Here is a 12176-nt window from a genome sequence, read left to right as displayed (position 1 = left end):
CGTGGGCGGATCCGTGTTGGTGTCCTGAACCGGAGGCGGAGGGTCCCACTGAATCCTCTGACTCTCGTCCATTTTCTCTATGCTCTGTAGTAGTGGAAGCTTTGTTTCGGTTTGTTCTAGAATCGTAGGCTGTTTGTTCATGTTCGTCATTTGAGTCCTTCCTGTTTTCTTCTCTGTATCTCTCTGTTGATGCATTTCTTTCTCTTATCTGTAACCCTGAGTTTCTCTTTTCTTCGTTTTCTTCCACTTGAATATTTGTGTTTTTCCATATGTTTTCTTCGCATGCATGTTGTAAGCCTTCTTTGCCCAGTTTCCATTCTGCACTCTCTCGTCTTTCATTTTCATAACCATGTTTGTCTTCTCTTCCTTCATTTCTCCTCTCTGAGCCAAGAGTTGCCTCGTGCCTTCTTCCATGTTCTTCTGTGGAACTTGACCTTCTTTTCTTTTTCCCACTTGACTCATGATGTGTTTTCCCATGTTCCTGTTGGTGTCTAGAAGTAGATCTTTCACCTTCTTGTCCTTGTCTTCCTGAAGTAGAGACATGTGTATTTTCCCCTCTTCCTCTTGAGCTGTTGGATTGTGCCTTCTTTCTCTTTCCATCACTTCTTGAATGACTGGATGTTCTTTTTCTTTCCTCTTCTTCTCTATCATCTTCTTCATGTTTATTATGGTGTCCATCCTTCTTTTGCTTTTGCCTTGACTCTTGGAAATTGTGTCTCCTGCTTGACTCATAGTATGCTTGAGCTAACTTGAATACCATAAGGAAAAACTCTGTGAAGTCTATTTTCTTGTTGCGATCTATATCAAGGATATGCATGAAGACATCAGCAGTGTCTGGGTCATCTGGATTCTGTACCAAGGGAAGACAGAGAGGGAGAGTACATTAGCATGACTCACATCATCAATTAAATATTTCAACAATTGTTTAGGGAATGTGAATTTTTCTTGCATAAAATGGATCCAAATCTTGTGTCTTTTGCTTTAATATTGTTTAGCTTCTCCTGACTCAGCACGAAACTATAGGTACTGTAGTAAAAAAATAAATAGTAAACACATATGGTGACCAGAAAAGTTTTCATGGGGCACATCCCTCTGTTTCATACTTCACATATCAATATTTTATGAAGTCCATAATTGAATTATCTTTTAAATATCCCCTCTTAACATTCTTGACATTAGCAAGAATATTATGAAAAGCTAGCTAATTGGCATTCATGTTTTTATCTTTATATGTTTTATTTTCTCTTCACAAAGGCTGTGTGCATGCACACTCACATACTCACCCTCTGTGAAGAAAAAATACGTCTGTATATTTATAGTAGATATAAAGGTATGAAGAGAGAAAAACAAATTATATCTGTTTTCAAATAAGATCAAATGTTTTGTTATTCCAAAAAAAATAATTCCCAAAATAATTCACAATAATCGTTTGTCAGCTTATTGATGCAGAACAGAAATGCTATGCCCTTTAGTCCTGGCAAATATCTTTTACCTTCAGGATTGACTGAAACTCTATTTCCAGAAGTTCCTTCAGCTCTTTTTTGCTCAGCGTTTCAGTCTCTTTATCACTTGTTGAATATTGGTGGAACAGGTCGATGATGGAAATGATGTTTTCCAGAATGGTAGACATCTTTCTGAAATCTAGGTGAGACTACAAAGAAGAAATAAAAGTGTACTTGTTGTGTTTCCTTTCTTTTTCTATGTCATAACAGTTATTATAATGAATTCCCTTTTTTCTTCTTTTTTTTTTGCTGAGGAAGATTCACCTTGGGCTAACATCTGTTGCCAGTCTCACTCTTTTTGCTTGAGGAAGATTGTCCCTGAGCTGACATCTGTGCCAGTCTTTCTCTATTTTATATGTGGGTTGCCACTAGAGCATGACTGCCAGTGAGCCTTGTAGGTTTGTGCCCAGGAATTGAACCCTTGGCCGCCAAAGCGGAGTGCGCTGAACTTTATCACTAGGCCACAGGGCTGACCCCAATTTCTGCATTTTTAAACCTACATCTTCTCCTAGTAGTCCAGCTTTAAAAATGGGAGATATCCAGGGAAAACTTTAGTCTACCATCTACGTAGTGAAAATCAACACCTAGTTTGACTGAATTACTAAAATTGCCAATTCCTTGGCTTTGACCCCATTCATAGTAGGATTTAGATAGTCTCATAGACCTCTGTGTGCTCTAGATAAGACTATTCCTCTTGCTTATCTGGCCATTGCTCATAGCAGGATTTTAGAAAGTCTCAGTGGTCAGATGCAGGAAAACTTACTCATACTAACTTGCTGAAAATCAATTCTCCAAAAGCTAATTTGCTAAATCATCTGTTTATTGAGAGACAATTTTCTGAAAGCCAATTTGCCAAATTACTGAGACACTCAATGAGCATTTACTCAGTTTATCTATTTTTCTCCCCCCAACAATTCTTTTCCCCAGGAAAGAAGAAAATAAGAAGCATGGAAAAGGCAGGGTAAACAGAAAGTATAAAATAAAAGTACATATAATTTTATCATTAATTATAATACATGTAAAATGGATCAGATTGCTGGTTAAAAGACAGATTGTAAAGATTGAATTAAAAATACAGTTATATACTTTTTACAAAAAACACACCTAAGATTTAAGATTTTTTTCATCCACTGTTATTTATGGTGATATTCCAGAACTTGGATTTATCTGTAATTGTACCATCTTCAAAATTTCTATCTGAAGATTTTCACGCTGACCTCCTCTTACACCCTGACTCCAATAGTTCTTTGACTCACTGTCTGTTTACTGCTTTATGTAGTCATTGCCCTTTTCACCTGGGTTAGGCGTTGTGGTTAATCTCCATCATTGCTTCTTTCATACGCTGTCTGTCGTTTGCCCTACTTTCTCTTGTACTCACTGGCAAAAGCTCCAATAGCTTCTTCCTTTCCGTTGTTTCAGAAGATGTCCTTGATTTTTACTTCAATGAGAACTTAGATGCCATTGGAAAAGAATTTCCTCATTTTCCCAATATCTCATCTCCCAATCTACTGTATTTGAATCCATATACCTTGACCTTCACTGCTGTTATGGTGGATGAACTGTCTGTGCTTCTCTCCTCTATTTTGACACTGGACTCTGCTCTTTCTTGCCTACTCAAACACTTTGCTTTTGCAATTGTCCACTTTCTCTCCTGCATCATCAATTTCTCTTTTTCTACTGGATTATTCCATTTGGCACATATTCATGCTGAAATGTCTCTTATCTAACATTGCCTTCCCCCATCCGACATCTCCCTTTAGGGACCATCTGATTTATCATTTTTTATAGCAAAACCCTCAAAAGGTATGTCTATACCTTCTTTCTGCACTTCCTATTTTCTTTTACTCAAATTATCTTTCTCTGTGAGAATCCACTACAGCCCTTATTAAGATAAAAAAATGTGGGGCTAGCCCTGTGGCTGAGTGGATAAGTTCACGCACTCTGCTTTGGCGGCCCAGGGTTTCACTGGTTTGGATCCTGTGCGCAGACATGGCACCACTCATCAGGCCACGCTGAGGTGGCGTCCCACGTACCACAACTAGAAGGACCCACAACTAAAATATACGTCTAGGTACTGGGGGGATTTGGGGAGGAAAAGCAGAAGAGATTGACAACAGTTGTTAGCTCAGGTGCCAATCTTTAAAAAAAAAAAAGATAAAAAAATGTCTTTTATCTTGCCAAATCCAACTATCCATTTTCATTTCACGTATTGCTTGACATGTCAGCAGCATGTGATGAAGCTGGCTACATCCTCCCTCAGAGACCTCACACTCTCCTATTTCTCCTCCAGCCTCACTGCCTACTTTCTCTTGGTCTCCTCTTCCGGCCCCTAATGTTGATGTGCCCTGAGATTCGCTCCTCAGCTTCTTTTCTCTATTTATGCTTCTTTGGGGTACCTCATCTAACTCTAAAACTTTAAATCCTAAGTATAGGTTGATAACTTCTGGGTTTAAATGTTCAGCTACAGACTCTCTCCCAAGCTTGAGATGAGTCTAAATGCCGATCCAATATTTCTACTTGGCCTAACAGAGATCTTAAAACTAATATGTTCAGAACAGAAGTCTTGATTTCCAACTACTTTACCCTACACTCCTCCTTTCTAGTTATCCCTATCTCCCTGGTTGCTCAAGCGACAAACCTGAGAGTTGGTCTTGTTTCTTCTTTTTCTCACATACCGTATCTCATCCATCAACATGTTTTATTGAGTGTGCTTTCAAAATATCCACGAAATTGGTCACTTTTCACTACCTCTGCACTATTGCCTTCTCTAGTAACTTATTTTGATCACAACAAAAACATACTGGAGTATATCCCATCTTTAAAAACCTCCCCTTGAGCCAACACTCTCTCCTCCACCGAGATGTCCCCCTCCATACTACTGTCCTAATTAACTGCTTTGTTTGGCAGCGAAGATTCTTCAAAGAGTTTTCTGTTCTTTCTCTCTTAAAATGTTTACCACCCATTTTCTTTTTCACTCAGTTTTCTCAATTTTCTGTCTCCAAAACTCTATTGAAATTGATTTCTCTTAAATCATCTATGATCTCTAAGTTGCTGGATACAGTGGTCAGTTCTTCATCATCATCTTACTCAACCTCTTGTGGTATAAAATAGAGTTAGCTATTCCCTCCTTCATGGAATCTTTTTGTTTCTTGGATCTCATGACACCACATTCTCCTGGTATTCCTCTTACCTGTTGGTTGCTCTTTCTCAGTATTCTTTGCTGACCTCTCATCTTCTGCTCAATCTCAAAAGTTTGGAAATTCCCACGGCCGTGTTCTTGAGCTTTTTTTTTTTTTATATCTACTCACTTTTTCTAGGTAATCCCATTGGATCCCTTGACTTCAGATACCATCTATCTGGTAACTTCCAAATTGATACCTCTAGGCATGACCTTTCACTTGAGCTCTACACTCACTGATATGCACCTTCATTTATTTAACAACTGTTGAACACCTACTACAGGATTAGGCACTATTTTATGCTCTGGGGAATAGTAGTGAAAAGGTAGATGAGGTAACTACTCATACAAAGACAATAAACAAATAAATGAATGAAACAATTAAATATTGAGAAGTGATATACATGCTATTTTAAGAGTGGTGCTATATAGAGTTTTGGGGAGTACTTTTAGATTGATCGGAGAAAGTTTTATGGTAAAGGGGACATTTGAGCTTAAAATGGAAAAATAAGAAGGAACTAACCTTGTTGATTAGTTGAAGAATTTTAGGCAAAGGGGACAATGCAATCATCCCAACATGGGATTAGCAATATAGAAAAAATACCAACTTCAGAACATTGTGAGTGAATCAGAAGTGATATAAGTTAAAGTCAGAAATATTCATGGGTCAGATAACGATGATCTTTTAAATAGGGTAACATTTGTGCATTTTATTCTAGGTGTTATGGGAAGTCACTGGATGATTATTTTGTAGGGGAGTGATCTAATATGATTCAGCTTTTAAAAGATCATTTTGTGCGATGGCTTATTAGGTTATTTCAGAGTAACCTCTTTTGAGAACAAGTAAAAAGCTGGCCTGTGTGTTTGTGTATGTATATGAAAGTATCAGAATGTTATCAAGACTGTGACAATTTTTTGAGGCCTACATTCAGACTTGAAGGGAAGTACACTATCTGGGGATTAAATAACTGATTTTCTAAAACTGATGAAAGTTATCAAACCACAGGTTCAAAAAGTATTATAAACTCCAAACAGGATATAAAAAATAAAACCATATCTAGACACATAATAATAATAAAATTACTGAACACTTAAGGCAATGGGGAAATCTTAAAAGCAGCCAGAGAAACTGAACCAACAAGATATAGAAAACCTAAATAGTCCTATATTTATTAAAGAAATTGAATCTTAAATGAATACATTTCCAGTGGGGGGTGGGGGACTGCAGTTCAGATGGCTTTAATGGCGAATTTTATTTAATGTGTAAGAAAGAAATAGCCCTAACATCACACAGATTGTTTCAGAGAAACAAAAAAGGGGAAACACTCATTTTATGAATCCAGCATAACCTCAGTACCTATAATTTGACAAGGATATTATAAGAAACAAATTTTTCAGGATGATTTCATAAATATAGATGCAAAAATCTGAATAAAAATAATAGTAAACTGAATCCAGTATTGTATAAAGAGAATATACATCATTCCTAAGTAAGTTTTAGTCCAAAAATTCAAGTTTGGTTTAACATTTGAGAACTGATCAATTAACTACTCCAATAGACTAATGGGGAGAAATTATATGAACCTCTAAATAGATGCAAAAAACCTATTTGATAAAATCCAACATTAGTTTTGATTTATAAATAAAAGCTATCAATTATATCTATGAAGATGTTATAGCAGCATCATACTTAATGGTGAATTGTTGAAAACTTTCATCTCTGAGTTTGAGAATGAGACTAATACATTTGCTATCATCCTATTCAACATTGTACTGAAGGTCCTAGCCAGAGCAACAAGCAAAAGAATTAAAAAACAGAATAGTTAGAAAAGAAGTAACAAAATTGTCGTTATAGAATGATATGATTTTTGTATGTGGGAGATCCAAAAACGTGTAAAGCTAAACTATTAGAATAAATAAAATTAACACTCCTTCTGGATATAAGATAAATGCGCAAAAATCAATTGTATTTCTACACAAAATCAATAAACACTTAGAAAATGAAACAAGAAATGATGCTATTTACAAAAGTAGAAAAAAAAATCAGGAAATTCCTAGGAATAAATGTAGTGAAAGATATGAAAGATCCATACTCAGAAAGTTATAAATGTTATTGAGATTAATTTTAAAAGATTTAAATAAATGGAAGATTATGCATTGTTCATGGGTTAAATGTCTCAATATTGTTAAGATGTCAAATCTCGCCAAATTCATTTATAGATGCAATAATATCCCATTCAGAATCCCTGAAGTTTTTAAAACATACAGATTGATAAGGTGATTTCTAAAATTTATATGAAAATGTGGAGGGCCAAGATTAGTCAAGAAAACCTTGAAGAAGGCGAAGTTAGAGGATATATCAGATGTCAAAGTATATTATAAGGGAAGACAGCATGGCATTGGTGAAAGGCTAAATAGATGGATCAAGGAAAAGTATAGTCCAAAATTAGACCAAATAACTATGGAGATTTGATTTTTGATGAAGGTGGTGGAGGTCAATAGGGAAAGGAGAGTCTTTTGAACAAATAGTGCTGGATTAATTGAATTCCCATCTGGAAAAACAAATTAGTTCTCAGGTGGATTTTCTACGTAAAAGATAAAAGAAGATAACATAGGAGAATATCTTCAAGATGTTAGGGTAGACAAATACTTCTTAAATAGAACTCAAAAAGTATTAATCATAAAGAAAAAGACTGATAAATTAGACTGCATTAAAAGTAGGAATGTCTGTTCATTCAAAGATGCTGTTAAAGAAAAGAAGGAAAAGCCAAAGAGTGGGAGGATATATGTAACTCATTTAACCAATAAAGGGCTCTATCCTGAATATAAAGACAATTCCTTCAAATAATAATGTACAACTGAAATTTCACAATCTTGTAAACTATCATAACCTCAATAAAAATAAAAAATAAAAATAACTCCTGTAAATCAATACAAAAATACTGACAACCCAATAGAAAAATGGGTAGAGACCAGAGGAACTTTACTTAATGATATCCAAATGGCTAACAAACATACCAAAAGTTCTCAACCTTATTAATCATCAGGGAAATGTAAATTAAAATTACAGTTTGAGACCACAGTACACCCACCAAAATGACTACAAAGACAAAAAGGAAAAAGAGACTTCACAATACCAAATATTTGTAAGGATATGGAGAAACTGGATCTTTCATATACTGCTAGAAGGAGTATAAACTAGCAGAAGTACTTTAGAAAATTGTTTGGTAGTGTCTAAGACCCATCAATTTACTCCTAGGAATATTCCCAATAGAAATATATACACATATGTAACCGTAAATCATGTACAAAAATGTTCATAGCCCCATTATTTATAATATCTCCCCAAATGGAAACAGCTCAAATATCTATCAATAGAAAAGTGAATAAATAAGTTGTGTTATTTTTATATAATATAATAGTCAGAGGAGGAGTAAAGGATAGCCTAGACTAGGATGGTACTGGTGGAGAAGGAGACAGATGGATTTGGCATGTCTGATAGGCAGAGTTGACTGGATGTGGTGATGAATCTGTGGTGTAAGGGGGAGACAAGAGTCATGGATAGCTTCTAGATTTTGGCTTGAGCAAAGAGTTTTTTCTCACTGCGTCTATTACTCTCATCATCTCTCATCAAAACTGCAGTCCATCTCTCTGCTCTCCCTCTTGCCTTTCTATCATCCTATTTTTCACATGGCACCACAGAATGATCTTTTAAAAACATACGTTAGATTATCTTACTCCTGTTGCTTAATACCCTCCAATGACTTCTCATGTACATAAAATAATGTACAATGCTCCTATGCCCCTTTTTGCGTGGTCTACCCCTGTCTAGTTCTCTGATATCACCATATACCACTGTTCCTCTTATTAAAGATGCTCTAGGCACACTAGCTTTTTTTTTGTTCTTTGAAACAAGTTTATCCTGCTTTAGAACCTTGCCCTTTGCCTTGACTGGTTTCTTTGGTCATTAAGATCTCAGCTCAAAAGGATAATTCCCCAGGAGAGATCTTTCCTGGCCATTCAATCTAAAGTACTCTCCTCCCCTTACGTTACTACATCACTGTATTGTTTTCTTCATTGTTCTCATCACTATTTGAAATTCTTGCTCTTTATTGTTTACTGAATGTCTCTCCCTACTAAGTAAGCTCCTAAGTGTAGGGGGTTTATGATGTTCACTGCTGCATAATCAGCCAAGAACAGCACTTGGCAAATAGAAGGTAGTTAGTATATATTTGTTGAATGAATGAATAAACAGAAAACCTAGAAATATAGAGTATTGAGTAGCCTCATAGAAAGCAAATTTATGCCCTCATTTTCCTTCTATATTGAATAAACTTTTAGTAACTGTACCACTAAAAATAAAGAACCCCAAACATCCGAACTTTTTGCCTTAGCATACACGTACATCCAGATTTCCTCCTTGCTTAACATCAAGTAGGCAAAGTTAGATGTATTCCCTCTTACTTACTTCTTTTACCAGAAGAGCAAGTAGAATGTAGCCTGAAGGAGCTTGCTGGGTACTGAAGTCTGGGATAATAGCCCTTTTATAGCAAGTACATCCAGGGAGGAGCCATCCTCTGTAGGATGGTCTGATTCATTCCTAACCAAAGATAGATCCACCTATATCTCCACCTCTGTTTCTCTAGGGCCATGTTTACTTCCCAACCTCCTCACGTACTCATCTGTAATGTCTTACCAAGTTTACATAAACTCCATATCTTGGAAATTTTATGGAAATTTCCCTTTGGCTATCATAGGTTCTTTGTGTTCAGGGCCCACACTTTCTACCTTTTTTGTAATCCCCACTTTGACTTCCTAGGTGCTTGATAAATATGCTTCCTTATACTTGTATCCTGAGGGGTAGAGTATACATTTATGAGAAACTTAAATTCGATTTGTGGTGGGAAAACATCATAAGCACCTACCTGCATGTCCCTTTTTATCTATAAATTCCATATCTGGATACTGAGAGAACTTGCTATGAAATGAATGTTGATCTTCTAGAAATTATGATGAATGGAGAGAAGATAGGCAGATTTAATTTTGATTTTTCAAAAGAGAGCAAGAAAGTGAGCTCTTGAGTGAGAAGCAGTGATCACTAGGAGCTAGCATGAGTTTATTAGGAAGAATCATTAGTCTATTTTTACCTTGTTTTCAAGGTTATTACATTGGGATATCAGAGACATGTTCAACTTACTCTTCCTGTGGGTTAAACTTTGTTCTCATTAGTTCTTGTAAATATACAGGAGACTCCTATCCTTGGCCTCTCTCTTGATTTACAGACTATGTTGAACAGACTACATCTCTATTTGAATGTCCCCTAGTTACCTCAGTCTGTACAGTTCAATGCTGAACTCATTATTGTGCCCTATACCAAAATGTACTATCCTCCAGAAGTCCACATATTGGTTAAAGACATTGCCATCCACTGAGTGTCTCAAGCTACACAAAGTCACTTTTCATTTATCTCTTTCCTTTACCCCACGTGCTCATGTTACATCATGTCAATTCTACCTAGACTTATATTCTTTATATGAAGGTCTATTCTCTATCTCTAGTGCAGCAATTTTAGTTCTGGACCTCATCATCTTTCAAATGGGTATTTGTAAAAAGTGTTATAACTGGCCCCTCTACTCTTAGGTTGCCTGATTCATCTACCCTTATCATGTCATTCCCTCTGCTGGCTCCTGCTTGCCTGTAGAAGTCTAAATTCCTTTACTTGTCATATGAGTCTCTTCACAATAGGCATGAATCTGTATCTTTCCAGTTGCCTCTCTTACCACCTGTACTTTATGGAAAAGTCACTCTAGACTGATCAACATTCCTTGGATGACACTTTAATTGTCCAATGCAGTTCAAAATCTCTATGTGCTATCCTTACTACCTGGAGGTCCCTCAACCTTAACTTCTCTTCACCCTTTAGGACCCTCCAGAATCATCACTTCCTTCATAAAGCCTTACCTGACATCTCTGGATAGATTGTTGTTCCCTCATGTACTCTGTATTTGTCTCTCTTATAGCTCTGGTGGTATTTTATTTTAATTATTTATTTATATGTCTGTCCCCTCCTCTCCCAATTTTGTATTTTTCCTCACCCTCTTTTTGCCTGGGTCTGAATTATCTTTTGTGTCCTTGGGCTCTATAACAGTTCCTAGGACAAAATCAGATAAGAAATGCAAGGTGGGTGGTCAATCTTGTTTAGAGTGAATGAGATAGAAACATGTCTGAGATTTTAAAACTTTGTTTAATGCCCTCATTTCTAACCTTATTAGACCATCAATTCTTTCTTTTGTGGAGCATTAATGACCACAGAATATAGGTCTTTATTTTCTCCCCTTCTCTTCTTGGGTTTAATTGTCTTTTTGTGCCAAGTAGTTGTTGTGCTTTTGTCTCTCTCTAATCATGCTGCGATAATAATAGTAGGCTGTATTGCATGCCCATTATTATGTGCCAAGAATGTGCCAAGATTTTGCAAATATTACTTCTAATTCTCAGCATAATCCTGTGAGGTCATTATTATTGTCTCTGTTCTTGAGATGAGGGAACTGATGGTGACAGGATGCCCAAGGTTACCCAGCAAGTAAGTTACGGAACTAGAATCCAATCCCAAGTCATCCTGACTCCAACTCCCACATTATTTCCACCATACCATGTTGCTGTGGGTGTGAACTTTTCTCCTTTTTTTAAAATTAGCTTTATTGATATTTTTAGTGTTTTAAACAGTGGTTTCTCTCAAAGTGTCCTAAGTCCTGGGTGTACTTAACTGGAAATCATTTCAGGGCAGCAGAAAGACTAGACTGTGGAGTGTGAGTGAGCTGAGGAAGGTGGAGTCTAGAGAGTCGCTAGGATGGGGCAGTCTGGGATCTGACGTTTTAATGGCCAGAAGACCCAAATCTTGCAGATTCATATCAATATGGAGGGAAGTCTCTTGTAGTTTGCTCCAGGACTGTTTTCTTGACCATGTTATGATCATTATATTCTTATCAATAACTTGGATGACAATGTGGGCAGATGGCAAATATTTTCAAGATAAACTGAGTATCCAAGATGATTTTAGCATGTGGCACCAATATGTAATCTAATAAAAATGAATCTTACTGTCATAAAAGTAAAATTCTGACTTTGCTTCTAAATTAAACTTCACAAGGGTAGGGTAGAAGACATGAGTAAAAGAAGGGATACCGTGAAGTGGCAGTGTGATATAGTAACCAAAAAGGTAATGCTATTTTAGGCTGCATTAAAAGAAGCACATTGGGGGGGGCCTCCCTGGTGGCGTAGTGGTTAAGTTCGTGTATTCCACTTCGGTGGCCCAGGGTTCATGGGTCTGGATCCTGGGAATGGACCTACATTACTCATTAAGCCATGCTGTGGCAGGCGACCCACCTACAAAGTCGAGGAAGATTGGCACAAATGTTAGCTCAGGGATAATCTTCCACCAAAACAACAACAACAACAACAACAACAAGCACATTAACTAGAACAAAATAAGTGGTGAT

General features: G+C 36.6%; 1 protein-coding gene across 1 annotated transcript; it reads right to left on the bottom strand.

The window, feature by feature from the left end:
* Positions 1 to 4: 4 nt before the first annotated feature.
* On the bottom strand, positions 5 to 9193 carry LOC124250188 (filaggrin-like; the record flags this gene model as incomplete). Its single annotated transcript, XM_046682025.1, has 3 exons — positions 9149 to 9193; positions 1493 to 1651; positions 5 to 850 (listed from the first exon to the last, which is right to left on the bottom strand). Coding segments are annotated over exons 2-3 (984 nt in total), but the record flags the coding sequence as incomplete, so codon positions are not given.
* Positions 9194 to 12176: the final 2983 nt, after the last annotated feature.

This window comes from Equus quagga, chromosome 13, assembly GCF_021613505.1.
Source record: "Equus quagga isolate Etosha38 chromosome 13, UCLA_HA_Equagga_1.0, whole genome shotgun sequence".
Lineage (NCBI taxonomy): Eukaryota > Metazoa > Chordata > Mammalia > Perissodactyla > Equidae > Equus > Equus quagga.
The sequence above is the reverse complement of the archived record's forward strand: the minus strand, read 5'-3'. Positions and strand labels throughout refer to the sequence as shown.